This window comes from Mixophyes fleayi, chromosome 3 (genome assembly GCF_038048845.1).
Source record: "Mixophyes fleayi isolate aMixFle1 chromosome 3, aMixFle1.hap1, whole genome shotgun sequence".
Taxonomy (NCBI): Eukaryota; Metazoa; Chordata; class Amphibia; order Anura; family Limnodynastidae; genus Mixophyes; species Mixophyes fleayi.
Genome location: NC_134404.1, coordinates 252,981,995 through 253,007,707, shown reverse-complemented (window position 1 = coordinate 253,007,707; position 25,713 = coordinate 252,981,995). Strand labels below are relative to the sequence as shown.

The 25,713-nt window shown below is 41.6% G+C and overlaps 1 protein-coding gene across 2 annotated transcripts in view; it reads right to left on the bottom strand.

Moving 5' to 3' along the window:
* The window catches only part of PDCD2 (programmed cell death 2), a 38,455-nt gene that overhangs the window by 927 nt on the left and 11,815 nt on the right, over window positions 1-25,713 (bottom strand). The window contains exons 3-5 of one of the 2 annotated variants that reach the window (XM_075203412.1): window positions 25,115-25,282; window positions 15,866-15,987; window positions 4,934-5,047 (exon numbers count right to left, since the gene is read on the bottom strand). In XM_075203412.1, coding sequence (XP_075059513.1) covers window positions 4,934-5,047; window positions 15,866-15,987; window positions 25,115-25,282 — 404 coding nt within the window. The remainder of the gene's footprint in view (window positions 1-4,933; window positions 5,048-15,865; window positions 15,988-25,114; window positions 25,283-25,713) is intronic. The other variant, XM_075203413.1, reaches the window with a different exon arrangement.

The following is a 25,713-nucleotide window of genomic DNA, read 5'->3' as shown; positions in this document are numbered from 1 at the left end:
AAAATCATAGTAAGTAGCTGATGCCCAAAAGAACAAATAAACAGGGCTTCAGAGAAATCACATTATAGAAATAAGGAGCCAACAATCTCCATGATAGATCATTACATTTTGGGGTCTATGTTTAGAGAATACAACTGCACAAACAGGGCCTCATTTACTATGCACAGAAAGCAGAGGCACAAAGTAAAATTCTATTTGGAAGTGCTGTGAATCTTTATTTTTTATTTTATTTTTAAAAGTTTTATTTTACTAAGTCACACATACTACAAATTACAGCTGACATCTTGGATACAGGTAGAAAATAACAAGAAAATCACACAGGGTCTGCGTCCAGCGCAGATCATGAAATTCTACATGTCAACCGGAATTTTAAATAAAAAGTTAATGAGTGACCCAAAGTTTTTGTTCGGAGAAAGAGAGAAAAGGAAGAGAGAGAAAGAGAGAAGGGCAAGGAAAAGGAAGAGGGAAAGAAGAGAGAAAAAGAAGGGAAGAAGTGACTAGATCCATTGTGAGACATGGAAAACACTCTAGAAAGGGAAAGAAATAATACTAAAATTTTAATAGTACTAAGTTATGTGAAGGGTGGACTCATCTGGAAAAAAGGATAGCCACGGGACCCAGACCCTGGTGAAGGCTCTCGAGGAGATAATACTGGTCATAAATTCCATCCGCTGGGTCTGCCAAACTCTACTGATTATGGACTGAAGGGAAGGAGGGGATTGTTGCCGCCAATCTGCCGCTATTTGGCAAGTAGCTGCCGAGAGAATGTGTCTAATTAGTTTATTCTGATGGCGGGATGTCAAGGGAACTCGCATGGGAAGACCAAAGAATTTAGGCTCCAGGGGAATGTCCACCTGCAGAATTGAGTGAATCAAATTCTTAATCTCCATCCAGAAACTTGACAATCTTGGGCACGACCACCAAATGTGGAGGAACGTGCCCTCATGGGAGCAACCCCGCCAACACCGATCAGACGAGTCAGGAAGGATTTTACGGTGACGCGAGGGCACATGGTACCAACTGTATAGTATCTTATAGGTGTTCTCTTTAATTCTGACACAGATGGAACTGGAGGCAAATCGTAAATCTCAGACCACTCCTCATCTAATAACTCTTCACCAAGGTCCCGCTCCCAGGCTGACTCATGTAGGCCTCTAAATGTCGAGGTGGAGGAAGCCAATTTGAAATAAAGAGTGGAAATGAGACCTTTTGTTGAGGATTGGCGTAAGCAGAGGGCTTCAAAGGTAGAGAGAGGGCGAACTAAGAGGCGGCTTTTAACACCACTATGAAAATGACGTAGTTGCAGAAACTGGTAAAAGTGCTTTGAGGGAAAATGAAAACGAGATTGGATGTCAGAGAATTGAGGGAAGGTCGCGGAAGAGATTAGATGATTGAGATATCTGACTCCCCACGAGTACCAGGGCTGAAATGAGCTAGGATGAAATCCTGGGAGTTAAATAACGGAATTACTGGGTAAGGATGTGGCGACATTTTGAGAGGAGTCCCAAATGGATAAAGAATGTGAAATAACCGGGAGAAGCAGAGACCGATTGGGGCGGCGTACCCTTGGGAGCCATAGGAGAGAGGATAGTGAAAGCATCCCCAGACCTTTCACCTCAATTTTAGACCAAACTCTAGTTTCTATCGGTCCGCACCATAGGACACATTGAGCGAGTTGTGCAGAGATAGTATCTATGGAAATCAGGAGTCCCCAGGCCCCCTCCCCCGTGGGACCTTTGATGAATTTTGAGTTAAACTCGGGGCCGCCTGCCCGACCAAACAAACCTAATAACGTGGAACTGGAGGAATTTAAAGACATAGCGTGGGATGCAAATAGGAAGAGTCTGAAAATAATAAAGCAATCTGGGGAGGATATTCATTTTAACAGCATTAATGTGGCCAATCCAAGAGATGTAGAGCTGTGAACAAGCTGCCAGGTCAGACTTTATTTGGCCAAGTAGGAGGGGGAAATTAGCTTGGAAAAGATGCCGGTAATGTTTAGTGATAAAGACACCCAAATATTTAATTTTTTGAAGACCCCACTGGAATGGAAAGGAACGCCCCAGAAGAACCTTGTCTGCATCAGAAACATTAAAGTCCAGCACCTCCGTCTTGACCGGATTGATCTTATAACCTGAAAAATAGCCATAGAGGTCTAACTCAGCCAGGAGAGGAGGAACCGACATATTGGGCAACAAGACATTGTCTGCATAAAGCGCTATCTTATGACCCACTTGTATACCAGTTATCTCACGGTTATCACGAATCCTTGTGGCCAATGTTTTTAATAATCAGAGCAAATATAAGTGGAGAAAGGGCGCAACCTTGGCGTGTCCCATTTAGAATCGGGAAAGGCATCGAAGTCAAGCCATTAGCGGAAACGGTGGCCGAAGGGGAATGATAAAGGGCCAAGATACCTGTCAGAAATCTATCTGTGAACCCTATTGCTCGAAGCACCCCTCCATGAAAGACCAAGAGATACTGTCAAACGCTTTTTCAGCGTCGAGCGCATATGAGAAGGGAAGGTAGGTTGTCGTTGTGTATCGTATGAATCAAATCAATAATCCTTCTAGTATTGTCAGGGGCTTGATGCCCTGGGATAAAACCCACCCGATCTGAATGCATGAGGGCTGGGAGAAATGGGTTCAGCCTAGTGGCCAAGATCTTCGCAAATACCTTCAGATCAAAATTAAGGAACGAAAGGAAGTGCTGTGAATCTTGATGTGGGTAAGTGCGCATAGTTATCCGATATGTGCAAAAACAAAATTCGCTGTGAGGAGCAGGATAATTGAAATGAGATAAAGTGGCGAGAGGTTGCAATTTTAGTGGCCATTTACACTCTTGCAAAAGGACTTTAATGTGATACATCTTGCATTTAACATCTTCCATTTGCACTTGGATGGGGAAGTGCTCTCCTAGATGCACTTTGCGAAATCGAAAACAAAAGTGACAAATGTGATAGTCATTTATGGCTTAAATTAATAATGCGGGAGGGCAAATCAGGACTGTTTCAGCAGAAAAGTAAAACAAATTTAAATATTACCGAACATACAGTATTTTTTTCTCGGGTACAATAGGGGTCCTGTTACAATGCATATGGTGGAAGAGCTACTTTACCTTAATGGCAAGTTTTAGTACTTGCTCTTATGCAGAGTTACGTTTATATTTCATAAGTATTTTGGAAAGCACATTTTTTCATGCACTGCTCCTTTACCAATACTATTTATTGTGCCGATAGTGTGCATTAATGCATGAGAAATAAATCGCATGCCCTGTTCTAAAATTTTAGTTGTGGGGTTACAATTTTAGGACACAATGGTGGAAAAGGCTACACTTTTTTTAAGCCTATTTTGAAAGCAAATTGTGTGCTCATTAATGTAAAGCTAGCAGACACGGACATCTTCACATGCGCATTGGGGAACTGTATTCAACCAGGAACTACAATCTTCTGTTTGCACTGAGCTGCTGCCAGGGGATTCAGTAAGAGCTTGCGAAAGGGGGAGGGGCTAAGGTGTGAGAGGAATGACTTTCAACTGCTGCACTCCAACTGCCAGATTTAAAGAGGAGAAGGAGTATAGAAGAGCGCAAGAAAAAACAAAGCTGACAGAGGTGAGTGTAGCCCTGTACTATTGCTTGGGAGCAAAACAGAGGAAGCAGAGAGGCAGGGCAGAGACTCTGTGAGAGTACCAGAAGTCTGAGAAGAGGAGGACCAGTATCTATTAGACCCATGTATACAGAGGAGCGATATTGGTAAAAAGGAGCTGTTGGTTGAGGGGAGTACACCCCTGTCAGTTGTTTAAAGTAAAAGTCTGGAATAAAGAAAATACCCCAGAGAGAGACACAGTGAGAAGAAGGAAAATATATTTTTAAAAGAGAGAAACAACTGACTGGAAAAAGCCTTCTTGGACTAAAAGGCTGATCGTTAAATGGATAAGTAACATCTCATTATCTGTTTATTAGGACTCTATTATACCAGTAGTCAGATAGGGACTAGGTGTGGAAGGCCTGAAGATTGTAATGGAAAATAATCCTTTTGCTGGACTCTGAGATAATATTAAACAAGGGATTAGTGCAGGGACAGTTAGTTAGGGAGCAGAGTCTGAATTACATGTATGAGAAACTGTGTAGACTACCTCACCATTATTTCAGTCACATACAAGAGAAACTGACTATATGGTCATGTCTAAGGGATAGATGGTGAAATTCAAAGTGTAAACATATGTCTATTTATGCTGCTGAACTAATTTCATGTCAATTGCCAGATGATTGCAGTTTAAAGAGATGTACCTCTTAGTAGTAGAATAGAGAAGAGATATATATATATATATATATATATATATATCAATTATATACAATTGTTTGTTTAAACCACAATTTATATTTTAAAATGTTGGAAAATCCCTTTAGAAGCTTATACCACACTAATATATGTGCCGGTGTGGCTTTTAAAGATAATTCATGTGTGATATTATTCATTTGTGTGTACATTTGGTCCAGTGAGGGGGGAACGAAGGTTCCTTGGTCTCCCTCTGGTGTTGCTACAACCAGGACACTACCCAAAGAAGACCCTTTGGTAATCAGACCAAGGTGGAGGCACTGCGCAATCTGGAACACAAGGTATTGAATTAATTTGCAGACCGCACACACACAAATTGATATATATAGATATATATAGATATATATATATATATATATATATATATATATATATATATATATATATATATATATATATATATATATATATATATATATATATATATATATATATATATATATATATATATATATTACACCCTAACCGGAAAAAGGGGCATTACATGAATATGTGAAAAAGCTAAAAAAGCCAAATAGGTGTAAACAAGAACTAAATCTAGAGGGGATTGATGAACAGTGACAACAATCCAACACACAATGAGTTCTGCTTTATTACCTGAAATTCAAATAGCCTTTTGGCTCCACATGCACAGTTAGGAACATCATTTTCTTTTGGGACATTCTGGAGTGAAATCCACAGAGGATCCCCACTACGACAATATCTCAAGACCTGCAGAAAAACATTTTACATAAAAAAAAAAGGTTTTGTTTGCTCTTTTTACATATTAATATTACACGCACATTGTAAACTTGGGTCAAACCATCTGTAGATATGAGAGACTGTTGAATAGAGAGGTATATATTCTCTTGTCAATTGTAAAGTACTTTAAAATGATGTTTATAAAAAAGATGCCCCAACAAAAAGACAACCAGCAAACAAAAATCCCCAACACCTCCATAAACATAACAGGCAGTAAATGATATTCAATTACAATAAAAACAATCCATATGCCCAATAAAATACAAAACTTCAAAACCTATTCAGCAGTCTGTTTATATACTGTAGCAGAGGTTCATGCAATCTCTTCATAGCGGTACAATATTACTTACAGCTTGTATCTATAAACTGACTGACAGTTGCAGATCATTTCAAGTAGTGAGCAAGTCAGGAGTCAATTTTTACCCACAGAACAGTTATGGCCAAACGTTTTGAGAATGACACCAAATATTGGTGTTCACAAAGTTTGCTGCTTCAGTGGTTTTAGACTTTTTTTGTTAGATGTTGCTAAGGTAATTACTACCCATCATAAAGGAAGTTAAGGTCATATACTTTAGGGCTTGTTTAAAAGGGTGTGCATGGCTAGTGAGTGCACTTAACCCAAATACAATATAAAGCTGTCACCTATAAAACTCTCCTCCTGGCTTACATTTTAGCACATGGTAAACATCAAAGCATTGAAGGACCACTTTTATTTCCACAGTGTCGAAAGGTACATTTTTTAAGGGCATAGATGTGGACATAGCCTTACATTATTACAGTTCTGTGTGAAATTTAAATGGAGTGGTTGTTTCTTATGGATATAAGCAAATTATGTACTGTTAATTTCTTTCCCGCAAAGGACTCCATGGCAGCCCTCACGAATGGGTTGCTCAGCTGAACAGAGACAGGAAAAGGAAACACCTCGCCAGATATAATGTGTGGCTCTTTCTTCCCAATCTGTTCCTGGAAAATATAATAACATACAAAATTGGCAGGAATATATTGGGGCTGCCATGGAATCTTTCACGGAAAAGAAAATTGAGAATTATACTCACCGTTAATTTCCTTTCCTTGAAATACTCCATGGCAGCCCTTACAATGGGTTAATCCCTGATCAGCTAGTGTAGACAGGAAGAAATTTGTCCCACCTGGCCCCTATATATAAGGCAGCTCCTCCTCTTCCTCAGTGTCTTTCGTAAGTTCCCAAGCCGTCCTATACATAACTACAGAACAAGGGTAGGAAAATATAGGGCTGCCATGGAGTCTTTCAAGGAAAGGAAATTAACGGTGAGTATAATTCTCAATTTTCCTTTCCCTACTCCATGGCAGCCCTTACAATGGGATATACCAAAGCAGTACAAAAATTGGGAGGGCAATAAACCAACACCTTAATAAAGTCAAACAGAAAATACATTCACAGTGCTTGTTGGAGAATCTTTCTCCCAAACTGTGTTTCTTTAGAGACTGAAACGTCAAGAAAATAATGGCTAGAAAAAAGTGTGTTCTATGTGCCCAGGAGGTTGTTACCACCCTAGTTGAATGTGCTTTCAGTCGTCTAGGTACCTCCTGCCCTTTCCGTCTGTAGGCTTGTGCAATCACGTCTCTGATCCACTTTGCCAATGTGGGTTTGGATGGGGTCTGTCCTTTGCAAGGACCTTCCGGAAGCACAATTAGTTGCTTTGTTTTCCTCAGATTTTTTTGTTCTGATGATGTACGTAGACATAGCCCTTACTAGGTGTAGGGTGTGGAGAAGTGTTTCGTCACTATTAGCGGGATGATGGCAGAATCAACTTCTGATTGATGTGGAAGGAGGACACCACCTTGGGTAAATAATCCGGATTCGTCTTCAGAACCACTCTATCTTCATAGATATTCAGAAAGGGTTCTTCACACCATAAAGCATGTATGTCCCCTATTCGATGAGCCGAAGTGATAGCCATCAAAAAGAGTACCTTTAGAGTGAGGCATCTAAGAGATATGTCTTGTACCGGTTCAAACAGATCGGCTGTTAAGGCATCCAAAACAATATTAAGGTCCCAAGGGGCTAAGAATGGTTTCCATCTTAGGCGTAACCTCTGTAGTGCTTGAAAAACTGGAAGATAAGACTCTGAGACGCCAGTTTGATATCAAGAAGGATGCTAAGGGCCGATACTTGCACCTTCAGCGTAGCAAGTGCTAGTCTTTTAACAAAACCATCTTTGAGAAATTCTAACACACCGGGGACACTGGCAAACATGGGATCCTTCGCCATGTCTCCTGCCCAACAGAAATTTTTTCCAGATTCTGTAATAAATCACAGAGATTTTCTTTCTGGCGTGAATTAGAATGTCTATTACTTCATCCAAGACCCCTTTGGATTTTAATAATTGCCTCTCAGTCTCCATGCCATCAAACTCAGAGAGCTTGGATTTGGATGTAAAACTGGACCCTGATGTATGAGGTCTGGCCTGATCGGTAAGGGCCATGAATGTTCCAGCACCATTCTCTGTGCTACAGCGAACCAGGGCCTTGGCCCCGCCGGGAGGATCACTATCACCTTCACTTTCTCTTTCCTTATTTTCCTGAGTATCTGAGGGATGAGTGGAAAGGGAGGAAACACGTACCCCAGTTTGAAGTTCCACTGTTTTGATAGGGCATCTATCCCTAGAGCTCTGATGTCTCTGTGACGGGAGTAGAAGAGGGGTACCTTGGTGTTGCTTCCTGTAGCCATAAATGTCTATTTCTGGTGTTCCAAATCTGCATTGTACCAGCTGAAAGACCTCTTTGTGCAGCTCCCACTCCCCTGGGTGAACTTGGTGTCTGCTCAAGTAATCCGCCACTACGTTGTCTTTGCCCGCTACGTGAAGGGCTGAGAGAGATCTCAGATTTGCCTCTGCCCACGCCATCAAAGCGGTTATTTCTGCCAACACTGTTCTACTCTTGGTACCACCTTGCTTGTTTATGAAGGCAACCACAGTCCTGTTGTCGGAGAAGACTCGTAGATGCTTGTCTCGTAGATAGGGCTGGATGTATTAAACCGCCTGCCAGACTGCTCTCATCTCCAAGACGTTCGCCTGAAGAATTCTCTCTTTATCTCGCCAAGTGCCCTGCGTGACCATACCTTGTATGTAAGCACCCCAACCTAGTGCACTGGCGTCTGTGGTAAGGATATACCAGTCTGGTACCGAAAGGGTCACACCTTGTTTTCTCAGGCCCAGGAGCTGCCACCAATGTAAGGCATGTCTGGCTGACCTTGAGATTGATTTTGGAGTCTAGGGACCCCACTCTGTATGATCCCACTGCGCAAAGAGGATTGTTTGAAGAACTCTCATATGCCACCTCGCCCATGGGAGTATTCCTATTGTTGAGGAAAGCATTCCTAGGAGGCGCAGACATGTTCTCGCTGACACACAAGGTTGGATTTGAATCAGGTGTGCTAACGACTGGATCTTGCCGGCCCTTTCTTGAGAGAGGCAGACTTTGTCCATATGTGTATTTATTTGCACTCGTAGAAATACAAGCTGTTGTGATGGTATCAACTGGCTTTTTTTTCTAGATTGACTAACCAACCATGTTGTTGCAGAAACTGGAACACTTGAGATGTTTCTTCTGATATTGCCGAAACTAGAATATCTTCCAGATATGGCCACATAGTCACTCCTCTTTCCCTGAGCGCCGCCATTAGCACTACAAGGACCTTGGTGAATGTTCTTGGCGACGTGGAAAAACCATACGGAAGACAAATGAACTGGAAGTAATGCCCTAGAATGCATAACATTAGGAACTGTTGGTGATGGAATGTGACCGGAATATGGAAATATGCATCTTTTAAGTCTATTGCCGTTAGAAAATCTCCTATTTCTAGTGCTTTTGAGAATTGTGTTGACAGATTCCATTCTGAAATGTTTTGCTTGCACATAGCAGTTGAGAGCCCTTAAATCTAGCACTGTCCTGAAGGCACCTAATGGTTTCTGGACAAGGAACAGTCTGGAGTAGAACCCCTTTCTTTCTCGTGCCGATGGTACTGATACAATAGCTCTTGTTCTCACCAGGCCTCTGAGACTTTCCTCCAATGCCTGCCATTCTAGGGAAGAAGAGGGACTTCTTGATTGAATGAATTTGTTGTCTACAGGGTATGTATAGAATTCTATAGCATATCCCTTGGTGACTATCTCCTGGACCCATTTGTCTTGTGTGGTCTGAATCCAAACTTTTGCAAAGCGTGACATCCTGCCACCCACTGGAGTTAGTGGGGACTGGATTCGTAGATAGTCATTGGGGTCTTTGCTGTCCTTGCTTCCCCCTTCTTGGACTGAAGGCCCGAAAGGACTTTCTTGCCACATCCTGCTGTCTAGAATATCGTCTCCCCGGCCTGTAGGTACGGGCTTCCTTAAATTGCTGTTATGTAGAATAAGAAAAGAAACGTCTCACCTTTCTGTCCTGTGGTAACCCATTTTGCCACTTGCTAACCTCTGCATAAGGTTGTCCAGTTTTTCGCCAAACAGAAAACTGCCTTCATATGGAAGCGTTGTCAGACGGCTTTTAGATTGGTGATCTGCCACCCACGCACGTAGCCAGAGCGCCCTTCTCGCTACTACTGCTAAAGTCATGCTCCTGGAAGGAAACACAATCGTATCCATCACAGCTTCACACAAGAAATCAATACTTTTTTGCATAATCTCTAGGGATACGAGAAGATACAGTCTATTTATCTTATCCTCAATATCCGTATATAGAGTATTGGCCCATAGTCTCAGGGCTCTAGCTACCGAAGCCATGGCTACCCCAGATTTTAGGGTTTATGCATGAGGAGATAATTTCCTAAAGGAAGTCTCCATTTTCCTATCCTTAGCATCTTTCAATGGACCCCAATAATTCCATGGGAGAGTGGTCCTTGAGGATAGGCCAGTTATAGCTGAATCCACTTTAGGCACTGAACACCATTTCATCATCTTCATCCTGAAAAGGGTACATACGATTTAGCCTCCCCATGTTAGGATTACTTTTGTCTAGAGCCTGACACTCTAGTAATCAAATCTTTAACTACTTTATGCATATGGAACACTCTAGACTTGCCTCGGTGCTATGCAAACAATGCATCTTGCGGTTTGATTGGTACTGCTGGCTGTTTAAAATGCTTCAGTATAATATTTACAGTATCCAAATTAAACATTCTGAGCTCCTCTTTCACCTCAATCTCACTATCTGAGTCCGAATCACATTCCTGAGTAGAGCTGAATGTTTTGGAGGATGGTCCTGGCCTTATTTTCTCCATATCTTCCATTGTAGGGACCCTGGCCCTTGTAGCTCTCTGTTCTGGGGCCTGAAACTCCTGCATTGCTTTAGCCATCCATGAAAAGAACTGCCTGAATTGTTCAGGGGGGGGGGGGGGGGGGGAGGCTCCTCTACAGTTTCTGGGGTGCATGATACACATAATGGGTCAGTACAATCCTTCAGCAACCTGCCACACAGGCTGCACACACACACACACACACGATTGTTAACTTTACATTTCCTTTTTCCCTGCACAAGCTCCACAAATCAATTTATAGGCCATAACAGGTGCTTGAAAGGGTGGGGTTATCCTGCAAGGAACATACACACAACATTTTTTCCCCCAGCACACTGCTATAGCCAGCAACAGATCTGCCATTTCTACTGTAGATAAAGATTTGAGCAGCTTCCACTTCTGTATTTGTCTGAGAGGCATGTTGGTGTCAGTGGCTGAGAGGGGGTACTGGCACGGAATTGCCGTTTGGAGGCTTCTGGGGTACCTCTTTGGTAAGTTGGTTCTCAATTTAAAAACACATATGTATGGCCCAAATATATGGGACTCTCATTGTTTAGAGTAGGACCATCCTATTAGCAAAAGCGCCTTGGCGTGGCGGATGGCTTAAACATACATTTGCAAATGTGTGCAACAAAGACTTTTGCATTTTTATCTACAGTAGAAATGGCAGATCTGTTGCTGGCTATAGCAGTGTGCTGGGGGAAAAAATGTTGTGTGTATGTTCCTTGCAGGATAACCCCACCCTTTAAAGCACCTGTTATGGCCTATAAATTAATTTGAGCAGCTTCCACTTCTGTATTAAGTTCAAGTACCTTAGGTAGATCTGTAGTGTCTAGGATAGCCAGGTTCTGTTTACGCCAAATGATAAATATTCCAGAATGTCTAATAAATAATGTTTAAATTTTTCTTTCTGGCTTGCAAAAGCACATCAATTACCTTTTTGGATATTCCTCTTTGTTTTGAGCAGCTCCCGCTCAATTTCTATGCCATCTCCCAGGCCACTAAGAATCATGACCGGCAGTGCCATCAAGTGAGAATCGCTATTACTTGCACCTTCCTGATTTTCCTCAATGTGCAATGAATAAGGGGGTGCGTATAAACTGAACATCCAAGGCCTTGTTAGTGGGTCTATACTCCATGTTTTGGGGCCCATATGTCGGCACTAGGTCTATCTTCGGGTAGCCAAACTTCTCAGAAACACTTCTTTGCGCATTAACCATTTTCCAGAATGTATCCGATAGCGACTAAGGTAATCCATTATCACACTGTATTTCCCGGTTACGTGGAGTGCTGAGAGAAACATTAAGTTGTTCTCCAACAGTTTCTGATATCATAGTTTTGCTACCGATGCCTCCTTTTCTGTCAGTAAATGTCACCACTGTCTATGATTGTCTGAAAATATTTTCAAATGTTTCAAAAGACTCAACAATGAAGTATAGTCAGCTAGTTTTTAGATTGTGAATTTCCTGCCCACTAGCTAGAGATCTCTTTTGGCTGCTGCAGTTGTTGCTACACTTCTTTCTGAGAATGTGATGGTATCTAAAGAGGTGTCACACATGAGACGCCTACATTGCCAGGGAACTTAATATTCCCCCCTGAAGTGTGGGTATATATGGTGGTATGCCATACTGCAACTTTACCCTATTGCCTTCACTGCAAAATGAAAAAATTCTATTCACTTACATTCCCATTACTGCTGGCACGGAAATGAAATGATACTTAGACTGGAAAATTTGAGAAGGCAACATAGCCCATGCCAGAGTAGGATATAAGATATGCATCCTTAGTATCTAAGGGTACCAAGACTTCCCTGTGTACCATGCTAAGTTGACTGATCTTAGGGATTCCTCTTGAACCCGTGGCCCGAAAAAATTTGGTCACGGTATTGAGGTTAGCTAGACTATTCAGGACAGGAACAATAAATCCTGAAGGGACAATGGGTGACATTAGAGCCAGTCCTCTGACCGTATCCACTAGAAATCCTTTAAAAATAAACATGGAACCCAATTGTCTTATGCCTCTTTCCCACCTATTCAGAGAGGAGAACCGCCAATTGTACTGAAACAACTTAAGAAGGGCTCCCAACCCAGACAAATCTGGATGGGCAAGAACTTTGCCAGGTGCTTTAATGTTAGATGGGCAAAGGCCCCACAGCACTAGGATGTCTATGCTTGTATTCCCCTTTACTGACCACGAGATGGGATGTACTTTTAAAACGTGAAATACGAAAAAAAAAGAACCTTAGGGTCTTAGACTTGTTTGAATGGACTAGTAGGAGAAAACAGTTTATCCCATAGCATGACAGATGGTGCCAAGTTGCAATCCAAAAAAACAGTGGCCCCCAAAAGGAAGGGCTCATCAGGAGTCCCATCAGCCATACAGGACCTGAGCCAAGATGTTGTCTGGCAACAATTGTTGAAGCTGGAACTCTAAATCCAAGTATGGCCTCACCAAGCATAGAGATTCCAAGAAATTCTTATACTTATGTCTGACTATGGGTTGGTGCTTAGATATAGGTCTGTCCGACTGTATTTGTTGTGAGGGATATTGAATGGTCCTGTAACCCACTATGAAGCAAGCGCAGACCTCTTGTGCTGCGCCGGCAGCTACTAAATAGACCTTAAAATGTTGTTACATTATCAGCATTTCCCATAACTAAGAGATGCGTTATAGGAAGGAGCAAGATAGTAGACTTTTAGAGGCGTGCCATCGGAGTCTCCAACTATGGAGGTAGTTCCCACTTATTCATCTCTACTGAAGAAAGGGAATTGAAATAGAAAATTCCTGTGGAACAACAAATGTCTCGTCAGGCTCAGACCAAGCCTCCCTTAATAGTTTAGATAACAGAAAAAAGGATGGAAAGGAATTAGTCTTTAGCCGGTGCTTTTAAATAAGGTCACAAATCCCGGGCTGGATCATCTACAAGTTCTTATTTCCAGGTCCTGCTGAACTGCAGTAAGTAGTTGGTCAATACCCTGACTCCTGAGGGATTGTACATTTAATCCATAGATTCCCCAAAGGCTCACCCTCTACTAGTGAGGAAATATCAGATCTAGATTTGTCACCAAGAGAATCTGGGTTACCTAATGACTCTTACGTGGTCTGTGAGAAGAGGTCCGAAGAGTCTCTCCAATGTGAAGACATGAACGTCAAACTACCACGGATAGCTCCCATATTCTGGCCCACAAAAGCTCAGCTAGGTCACAACTAGATGACAGCTTCCCGATAAGCAGCATCTTTTCCAGATGATCCTGCTGCCAGAATTGTCACTCACTAGTTCTGGGCCTGCATCACTTTCATTAGCTCAGCAAAGGCTTCAGCTAGGGATCCTGCCAAAGTAGTCACTACCAACTTCGCTTCTACCCATCCAGTCGTGCTCATGAAACAGTATCTTTCAGCTTCACAAGCCGTACACCAGCCACCTGGACCCCGCTGTCCACCAAGGCACTGAAAAGAATACCTGAAACAGGAGGAATTAAGATTGATCGTCTTCATACAGATTTAAACTTGGAATTGGTCCCTTTATCATACATAACATAAGGGCTACAGCACAACATAAATCTGAGAAATCTGACTTAGTGATAAATGATATAGATACAGCAATACAAAAAAAAAGTTAGAATATAATTACAACATATTAGTGTACCCACCTAAAATTAGTACTGCCTTAAAGGATCTCCCACACACTCACCAAACAAAAAAATAGAGATACTTCTGGCTAGATTTAAGGAGCCTGAATGAAGGGAAATCAAAGAGGATTGGATTTAAAACAGACGTCCCTCCTACAGCTTAGGTCTTAGAACTAGTCACTTTTTCAGACACCGTAGAAAGGGAACAGCAAGACCAAATAGGACAGTATCAGACCTTGAATATGCAAATTCTGATATATATTGCCTTTAATAAAGTCAATTTAAAGTAATAACAGCAAAACAGAGTCTGTAACAATTCCACACACACACACACACACACACAGAATATAGGGATTTACAGAGCAAATACAGATTTTTCAATAAAGAAAAGAGGCTTCCATTCAGCAGCAGGGGTCTTGAAGAGCATTAAAGAGGAGCTTCCGTCCAAGAGTAGAAGACAGACAGTGCAGCTTTCAGCCAGCAGTAGCTCTTCCAAGAGGTCATGTACTTCCGGTGGGATTTTTTCGGTAGGCAAACCCACCAAGAAGCAGAAACTATTTGTGAAGGGTGTGTGCCCCCTCCCCCAGTGACCCAGTGCAAAGGGAGCCTCCTGTCCTAGGACAGGTATTCAAACGGCTCCTATGTCCATTGCAGCCTCAACCCCTATAAAGTCAAGTTGTCCAAATTTCCTCTCCACTGAACTCCACTGGGAGAAGAGGGAAAATGAAACCGGCCACTGTGGCGGCTGCCATCTTGGAAACCGCCAGAGCTACCTGCGCCAGCTAACAGGGAACGTGAATACAGATTTCTGTGGCAGTGTAACCCCCTCCTGATCCTCTGTGCCTCTTCCTCCTGAGGACCAGCAGAGAGATTCTCCTCCAAACATAAACACATACTCACACATGGAAGTGTGAGAACAGAAATGCGGCCTGTAATAATGAAACATAAAATGCTTCACAGCAGTAGCTGAATAAAAAAAAACAAGTAAAAAATAACCCCAACTAGGCTGCCATATTAAGCCCCATGAAAACCTTTGTTTAACCCCCCCTCTTGCGCACTCACCTCAACCCCAAGGCAGCAGTGCCCCCCAGAAAGAATGTAGGATAAAAACTTTTATTATGTTGTTGGTGCCTTGTAGCTCAATCCAATCTTACTGAATGCTCATAATTATGGTCTTGCCCTCTGGCTGTATAGTCATTGTTAAAAAGTTTGGACCATTCCTGAGCAACCACAGCATTAGTTGGGAGAGTCTGAACCAGTGGGCAATACTGACTGAAGAGAGTATCAATGTTCTTAGATGTAATGTTGGTTTCTCAGTTGAAATAGTGGTTTTCTGAAGTATTCGGACGTTACACTGAATCTCTGGCTCTGCAGCTCCCACGTTGCTGTACATACAAGCGAGATGCAGGCTTACCGGATGCCCCTGCAATGACAATTGCAGGAGCAATTTAAAAGAGCAGTATGGTCAGCATTTGCTTCTATGTAATAGTAGATAGTGGACCGTAGAGCCACCATTGCCTTGGCTAGCATTCACTAGTGGCTCAATATCAAGACCTTCTAGTATCTGTCCCAGGAATCACAAGTTTAATAAACCCATTAACAAAATCAACAAACCTCTCTACGCTCACTTCTGCGTTGTTCAGCTGAAGAAATATGAAGACACATGAAGGAAGGGAGTATCACATTATATACCTGATGAGACTTATTTTTCCTGTCTCTGTTCAGCTGAGTTTACCCATTCGTGATGGCTGCCAGGGTGACCAAGGAAGAAACATGTGTTTTTCTATTGTTCAATTTACACCAGAAAACAAATTTCCTTAACAAAAATATCTTTATGTCAAACTCATGCTTTTTCTGGTATAATGTTATGTTTTTGTAAAAATGTTTTACCTGTTCAGGTTCAGTTGAAATACGTTTCTTGAATTTATTAAACAACTTGTCTTCTTCAGTCTCGTGCTTCGCCATAGCTACCAATTCCTTCTCATTTAATTTCAAGTCATCCATGGACGATTCTGAAAGAAATGTTATGTAATCTGTAAGGTAACATCACACTAGGTAACAATTGCTGCAATAAAAACTAAAAATAAACAGTTTAATGAACATTAAATGTTAAAATAAACTATCTTCTGAAGTTTCAAGTGTTACTTTTCTAGAAGCTTTACAGCGCTGTCTGAAAAAGCTGTAAACAGAGATAAATCCCATGATATTAAATCCAAGATCACAGCGCTCTTTTTAATTTATTGGGTACTGTTCAGCCAATAAAATCACACCATTTGTAGCACTTCTACTAGCTACCAGCCAGACAGTAAGGTAAGGCAAGTATTGCTTGCACATGGGGTCAAAGTTTTCAACATGGCAGGAATTCCAGATAGAAATGTTAAACAGTATATGAAAAATTACATTCTATTTTACAAATAAACAATTTTAAACCTAACTGATTTTTCTGGTGGCCTTTCTTGTTTTCTAACATATTGAGAGGTTTTATTTGCTAGTCTAGACCATAAATTGTCCACCCTCTCATATTTAGAACTGACAAGACACTATTTTCGGAGTGCATTGGTTAAGTATCTTTTTAAGTACAATATATTTTAAAATATAGGCAAAAATGGAGAACAAGTGTTACAATGTCCTCAAAACTTCTCTGTCAAAATTAGTAAACCAGCATTAACTTGTTTTAATAACGTAAATCTCATGAGCATAGGGATTCCAAATAATTGTACTTTTACATGAGATTTCACATTATTGGGTATGGCCAGATACAAGTGAAGGGTTTCAATTGAGCTTTTTCAATACAGATTAGGTTTAAAAAGTCAAAAATGACTATAATGTACTTGCCAGCATTAAAAGATCCAATGATACATGAATACAGGAATTCCTGTTTCCATTCAGGCAATGTGATTTAATAAAAGTTATCTGAAAGAAAACCTATCCAAACCAAGCCAGCTACAGGTAAAACCAATTTAGCACGATCCATTAAATTTAGGCTGGCAGGAGATTGGATTAAGATCTCCGCTGCTTCTCCCAAAGTCTACCTGCTAGATCTTAGAGATGCCATAACCTATTGCACTAGAAACACAGATCATTCAGTTTGAATTGTGTGCAGTTAAAAAGTGTACATACACTTGTACCAAACCTCCAAGCAAGTTTAGCAACGAACATGAAATTGGAAGTAGCAGCTATTATTGTCAATGGACATTTATCAATATCTATAAAGAAAAATTACATTTATAAGTGTTTTATTAGTGAGATAGGGGTAAAAATACTTTTATTTGTATTGCTGGGGCCATTTACGTTCTTTTAGGTCAATATAAAGCTTATTGGAGGCGTATAATTATGGCCCTGCACTTCTGGCAGCAAGAATGTTGTTAAAAAGTTCGGACCATTCTTGAGAAATCACACCATCAGATGGGAGAGAATGAAGCAAAGGGTAATACCAGCTGAAGAGTATCATATTGTTGGATGCGTCTACTAATAGTGATAAATTATGTGATTAGCCGAGAGCAGTCAAATCTTTATTATAACTGTTCTAAATTGTATAGTTCCCCTCAAGGGTTAAATAATCAACTATTTGCATGACTCCAACCACAATGACCTCTTGGGGGTGAGGGGAAGGGTTGCTTTTTACACCAAACAGCAGAGTTTCAGAGATGAACTTGTTCCTTTCTCAAGCTAAATCATAAATCTCAGTAATTTTATAGGTCACAAAAACACACCCTCTCAGGTACAAATATCCAATCAACTAAGCCCACTTAATGTCAAATACATCTGTATAATAATTAATCCTCTTGGTTCATTGGGGACAATGGGTTCCTTGGGGTTTATTGCTCCTCACCTTCTATACCCCACTATTCTGCAAGGTCCTTAGTTAATGTTAACCAAGCAAGACAGAAATTGAGAGAAAGACAGTTTTTGTACTGTTAAAAATGGCAGCCTTTGTTCTGTTCTCAACCACCACCTGAGAGACAGGCGCATCTCTGGGGACAGCGATATAAGCGGAGAATCCAGCCAAAGCCCGGACCTCGACTACATGCTCAAGATATTCATCTGAACCCGGCATATTGCACTGCATCAAAAGTGTAGCCCATCAAAATCATCCGTGGCAGAACCAAAGGATGTCCGAGGGTCAGAACTCTCCTTACCAGTACTCGGAGGTTCCCGATCTTGTCTTGTAGAAGAAAGACCCTTTGCTCCCTGGTGTCGAAGATTAGACCCAGAAAGTCCATCCTGAGTCGGAATCAGGTAGGATTTCTGGAGATTAAAAATCCAGTACCTGCGCTGTTTTGTGGAGGTGAATTTGCAGCAAAGAAGATGGTCTACGTAGGATACAATTCCTGCAGATCTCAACAGGGCTGCCATCACTGACATGACCTTTGTGAAAGCATATGAAGCAGTCACCAGACTGATCGTAAGTGCTCTGAATTGAAGATGAGAATCTTGAATAGCAAATCTGAGTAAACTGTGCAGTCAGTCCTAGATCAAAAAGTTAAGCATCCGCAATGTCTATGGACGCTAACAATTTGTTGGCCACCAGAGTGTGTGTGTATGTGTATATATATATATATATATATATATATATATATATATATATATATATATATATATATATATATATATATATATATATATATATATATATACACATACATACATACATACATACATACACACACACACACACACACACACACACACAGGATCACCTATAAATAACTTATGGTATAAATTTATTTAAAGGAAATAGCGCAAGGCGCTTAATATATATAATTGCAAACGTACTTATATTTGATAGTGTGTATTTTGCTATAGGAATTGCCCTGTTTGGGGTTTTGTAACTTTGCTAGAGGAAATCTCCAATTATGCAATGTGGGGAGGGAGTCTACTTTGCTGATAGCAGGAAATGCTAACTATGTCTTTTGATGTGAGGTGTCAAATGCCTGCTCTGGCCTGAAGGCCCAACAGGGAGCCGCTACCTGTTTCCTGGTGAAAGTGAAAGGAAATCTCTGATCAATGTGATTTAGGGTATCACAGATAAGTGTAAATTGCATTTAAATCCATGTTTGGGAAAACTCACTTGAATTCTGATACTGAAAGTAACAGACTTCAGGGAGCCGGTTTATACCCTGTGAGGCTGTGCCAAAAACTGTATAAAACAGCATTGGTTTGTACTGAATGTATCATTCTTGTTTCTTCTGACCTCTTGATCACTGGTACCTTAAACCTGTCTTTATCAGGGCACTTGAGCAAACAAACATCACTTGCATCAAAGACCTGCTTGACAACTTCTTCCATGCTGAAATTCCTGGGACCTACAGATTAGACCCAACTCTAAACCGTTCCAGATTGTCCTGAAGTTTAGACCCAACTTTCGGACAGAGCGGTACCAACGCTCTGCCCGCTACCCAGCAGCTCTGGCCAGTGTGATACGCAAGGGGGGACCCATCCCAGCCCAGGTGCACCAGCAAGCGGGTAAACTAGTAGCGACTAGTAGCGACAGTTACCCACAAGTAACCCGGTTCTGGATGCCGGTAAGGAGTCCAGTGGTGGAAGCAGCTTAAGCACCTCCTACTGCAGTTAGAGGGTGCATTTGGGATAAAGAAAGGGAAAGGTGACCCAGTAAGCCAAGTCGGTTCCCAGCAATAGACAAGGTGGCATAGGTGGTCCATTCTGTCACAGCCCCAAACAGCTCCCATTCTTCTAGTAACCTCAGCCAATCATCAAAAACACTGTCAGCAATTAATCACCCACCCAATTAATCACCCACCCACCGAACTTCGCTGCGGCGGCTATCTTGGGCAGCTAAATAGGGGGCTCGCTAATGTAGAAGTGCTTCTGCAGTGATAAGAGCCCCTGTACATTCGATCCTCCTTCAGAAGACCATTTGACAGAGGTGGGATGCCTAACAGCACCAGCTCCTCCTATACAGATACACAGGACAGGAGTGCTGCCTGTAAAAAATGCCTGTCGGCGCAATTGCAAAATACAGTTGAAATAAAACATAACTTGCCCAACTCCTTGAGCACTTCAAATTTAAACTTAGGAGCATAGGGGTTTGGAGAGGAGTGTTCAATTTACAACGTTAACCCATAAGTGCCAGTTCCCATACCCTCACAGTGTCCCACTCAACAGAATGCAACACAAAAGGAGAAAAAGAGCAATATCCTCCTGAACAAAAGCAAACTATAAAATGTTACACAAAAGGAGAACCCAGTGCGTTAAGGGAGGGCATCTGGTGTCCCCCCAATGGACTAAGAGAAAGGATTTATACACTTAACAATAAATCCTATTTTCTCAGGCATACACTGGGGGCACAGGGTAACTTGGGGACGTCCCAAAGCTGCCTTCACTAGTGGGAAACTGCAGAAGAAACAGCGCAAAGCAACTTTCTCCCAAAACTGGCATCTGTGGATACAAATATAATAAACTTAAAAATGTTGTAAAATCTGATAAAAGTGTAAACATATGACCAGGTAGCCACATAACACAGCTCCAGGCTCCATGCTGTGCTGCACAAGAAATACCAAAATGGTGTGAAGATTCTCAGGAACAGGCTTGCCCTACTCTACTTTAAACCTAATGGAATACAGCCGTAATCCACATAGCAATGGTAATCTAAGAAGTCGCCATCCCCTGTTATGCGCATCATAGAGGACTAAGAGCCTTTGTTTTCTACACATCTTGAGTCCGCAAAACTATAATCACATCCAGAGATCGAAGAAAGCTCTCTATCACTGGAGACCTACTCTTGTCCAGAACCAGCAGGACAAAGTTCTGATTAAGAGGTGGAATTTGGAAACCACTGTGACAGAATGGACGTCCTATGTCACCCTGTCCTTGTTGCTGGGGACCGGCTGGAATTTCCTTGCCCCGTCCACTTTGTATATCCCAAATTGCGCCCCTCTAAAACGCAGTAGGAGGGGCTTGCTGCAGCCACCACTAGGCTCCTTCAACGGGACCTAGCGTCACTTCCTTCTGAGTAACACTTGCTGCTTGGGTACCTGGGTACCTTGCTGGGCACCTGGACTGGTACACCTGACCTCTGGCTTTCTGATCAGGGATGCTGTGGGTGGTTCCCCCTGGCCTATCACAGTGGTGAGAGTTGCATGTTAGTGGGCAGAGCATTGGTACTGAACAGCCGGATAACAGATTAGACTGGTCTAGTCTGTAGGTCACAGGGATTTACAGCAGGTAAGTAGGCTTCAAAGCAGGATCTTGAAGCAGTGTTTTATTAGCTCATGTAGCCCTAATAAGGACACTTGCATGCCAGTTTGTGGTACTAGCGATCTTTCCAGGAGCTACAGTTAGAATAATACATTACATGTTCAAACAATGCTCTTTTTATACAGATTCGGACATTCATTTGGACAGGGGGTAACCCAGTACCCTGATCCCAGCTAGCACTACAACATCTGAGATATTATATTCGATAATTAGCATCAGAATACAATATGTTCTCTAACCTTGGAGCTAATGCCATTTAACCTACAAAATTCACATCAATCTGTGATATCCTAAATTACTTGCATCCTGAGTCTACAGGTTCTAAGATACAGGAAGAAAAATTACTCAGGACCGAAAAGTAACAATCTCCTGCTGTGCCTTCAGGCTATAAAAGTGTCAGCCATGAAGATGAAAATGTCTAACATGAGATTACATGCCTTAAGACAGTTCAGAAAACACATTTCCTCCAGAAAAGTTAAAAAACAAAATCATGACCAATACATTTCCATACAAAATACATACCAATACAAAAATCAGTATGTTTGCAATTATATAAATTGGCGCATTGCGCTATTAAAATAAAATGTAAGTTATTTACAAGTGATCCAGCCACAACCCCCTTAAGTGGAAAGTTAGATTTGGTCCAAAGAATCACCCTATCCTCATGGAAAACTAAAAAACGAGACTTGCATCACAAAGCTGTCAGCTCTTAAACTCTTCTAGCCATAGAAACGCCCAAAAGAAAGTCAGTCTTCCACCTCAGAAATTTTAAATCCACAAGGTGAATGCTATAAAGCATTCAAGACCAAGTCGAGATCCCAGAGGACCACCAGAGGGACATGAGGAATTTGTATGTGAAGTATACCCAACATACAAATGTGAACATCCAGTAACAGAGCCAGTCCTGCACATCTCCCGCGTGGACAGAGGACTCTTGGTGCTGTCCTGGTAATTGAGGTATGCCACAGCCTTGCCATGGTCAAACTGTACCTATGATCACAACTCGCTGTTCCAACACCAACTGAAAGCTTGGATTCCTCTAAGGTCCAAAGATCTTGAAAGCAGGCTTGAAGAGTTACAGACACCAAACCCTCAGACTGGCATCAGTCTTCTCCATTGCCAGATCGAAAATGGACAACCTCTCTGCAGAAACACAGGAAATCTATTCCACAGGTGTTCAAACATAAAAACTGGCCCACCTTGAAAGTATAAACTATTTAGCCCAGAACATTCATGCAGAAAATGTATAAGTGTACTTAAGTCTTTTTCACAGCCAAAAAAAAAACAAAAAAAAAAAAAAAAAAAAACTTACCATATTTCATTAAGTCTGAATTTTGTCTGAGTGCACCTGTTTCTGGGTGTCAAAAAGAAGACCTAAAATATAATCCACAGTGATGGAATCAACTTGTAGTCCAATCGTGGGATTCTGAACAACACAAAGTCTGTCACCTGAACATGGCAAAGGAGCACTGAAAGCAAACCTGCCTTCATGAAAAGATCCATCACTCCTTTGGACTGCAGAGCCACAATAAACTTGGTGAACACGGTTTGAACTGTGGTGAGCCGATTGGGAAAAGCACGAAACTGGAAATGACATGACTAACAGCAAACCTGAGAAAGGACTAATGTCCCTCACAGGTGAGAACATGTCCTTGATGTCCAGAGCCACTAAGAACTCATGCTGTTTATTCCCTATTTCAAACACTCCATCTTGAATCTGGGCACCTAAAGCTGGGTGTTTATGGAATTCAGATTCAGGATGGGCCTGAAAGGACAATCTGGTTTTTGAACCAAACACAAGTTGCATTAAATTCGCAAACTTATTTTATGGTCCTGAATTGAAAGAACCACCCGCCTGAAGAAAACAGGGAGAGAACGGCCTCTCACTAAGTATGACTCTTTGTCTTGTCTGCAGGGAGCACTGTGGTAAAAAATAAAACATCTGGGAGAGATCAGAGGTGACCTATCATGTATCCCGGATTCGTCTCACCTAGGCATCTGTGTTAGTATTGAACCACTGATCACAGAAAAGGAGTAGACGGGCTCCCACCACAGCGGATCCTGTGTGGGCAGAATGCCCATCATATCATCAGCTATTTATATAGCGCCACTAATTCCGTAGCACTGTACAGAGAACGCACTCATATCAGTCCCTGTCCCATTGGAGCTTACAGCGTATATTGTCTACCACACACACACACACACACAAATGATAGCAGCCAATTAACATACTAGTATGTTTTTGGAGTGTGGGAGGAAACCGGAGCACCCGGAAGAAACCCATGCATACACGGGGAGAACATACAAACTGTACACAGGTACCACTAAGCCACCGTACTGCCCCTCATGATACAGATTGCTTGTCCAAAGCCTTGGCTGCTGGGCATCTAGCAGTCCAGAGCTCTCCTCTTTGCAGATCTACCATAGGGGCATAAGATTGCTCTAGAAAACAGACTACTTGTTCTCCCAGAGAACCAAAACTTGGAAACTTTTGAACTGAAAATAGCAACAGGAAATTAAGCCCTTTTACCTCCTGAAGCCCGACTAATAATATTATCAAGTTCAGGCACACAAAAACAAAAAAACAAAACACCTTCCGAAAAAGGAAAGGACTCCGAGTCTTCTTAGACTCCACATCACCTTCCCGGGCCTCTTGCTAAATGGTCAAATGAGCCAAAACTGCTGAGGCAGAGGATCCTAGCCCCAATCAGTCTCGCATCAAAAGATTATTTTCCAAGGCACTCTGTCGCTCTCTAAATTTGCTCCACAGAAGGGAGCAATTCAGACACTAGCATGCAAGTCTACTGAATACTGTTCGGACCAGGGTTCCACAGCTTTATTCACCAAAGCAGAGGCTAAGAGGAACTTTAAAAAAAGAGTTTCCAACCAAAACAAAAATGGAAAAAGGTTGCCCTAAAACTTTCCGTTCACGCGATCCTTAAGTGTGGCTTCACTGGGAATAGGCATGGGAGCTATCTTTGACAAACATGCAACAGCTGCATCCACCTTAGGGAGGAGATTCCCATTTACCAATATCCTTAAAAGGAAGAGAATAACATGCCCGCAACCTGAGGGACGCCTTAAACTAACAAATCATCTAGCTGGAAGAAGAAAAAAATAATGTGCTCTTTTCACCTTCTGCTTAAAGAGGGATTTACACTGCCTCAGGGACTGTCATCCAGGATGTCCAAAACCCTGTGCACTGCCCGGGTTTATCCACCCCGTGTCAGACAGAAGGGACCTCCTCCCCAAAAGAAGTCCTCAACATCCGACCCTACGTTAAAAAAAAACAAAAAAAACCCCACACAAGATAGAAGAGGCACACAATCAGAGAGAAAAAAAAAAAAGAATGAGTGTGCAATACATCACCAGAGCTCAAACCACTCAGAAAGACTCTATACTATAACTATAACCTCCTAGACCTGGTAACATACAGATGGATGGGCAGAGAAGGGGAGTGCAGGAGCTCCAGATTGACCTTTATTCTGGAGTCTGCATATAAGGAGTAAGTCTGCCAAGGAGAAAGTATTTAAAAGTAAAGAAATACATACTCTTATTATGTTACTTTATATCTATTCTAATCAGTTAAAGTCCTATATATATATGCTCATTATATAAAACACGTTTCCTGTGTAGGACTACACAGCAGCATGTAGTTTCTTGGCTTCTCAATTTTATAGTACGAATACATTGGCTTAAATTATTAGTTTCTCCTCCAACCAAACTCACCTAGTGGAAAATGTAGCTTATACTCAAAAACTGACAGCAGCAGCTCCTTTCCCACAGTTACCCGTAGAAAGGATTCAGAAATGTCCACCCCCCATATGTATTTTTAAGGTTTTGATAACTGCAAAATAGGTGCACAATGAACAAACAAAATGCAGTTTAAACACCAAACAAATGCAGAACACAATAGTCTACCAATACTTGATAAGGTCACATCGGACGGCAATATTTCCACATCCATGCCAGCCAGTACATTATCGTCATCATTTGGATTTAGATCAGAAACCAACTCCTCGGGTTCTGTGACGAGTTCGAGTTCTGGAAACAGAAACCTGTGATCTGGAACTTCAACACTGTTCACATCTGAAAATTAAACAAAATTATAATGCAGAGACTGCAACAATATTTCATAAATTTACACTTTTCCTGTTCATCATTTCTACCAAAAAAAAAAAAACCATATCCACCTTCCTAAAAAGTTTCAATTATCTGATACTATAAAATGTCCTTTCCTGCATGTATACAAAAATGGGATATTTGTACTTATATAAAGTCCTTTTCCTCAACTACAATGGGGGACACTGGATACACTGGGGTTCAGAGTGCAATGACAGGCGCTTGGGCACTTTTACATTTGCACCCCCGTATTCCCAAGAATCCCATCGGAGTCCAATGCCCTAGAGAAATAAACAACAAGAGGATTTTTATATTTACGATAAGTCCATTTCTGATTCCATCTGGGGAATGCTGCTGCTACCATGGGTTGTATTAGGGGAGTGTGGAGTTAGCAAGCA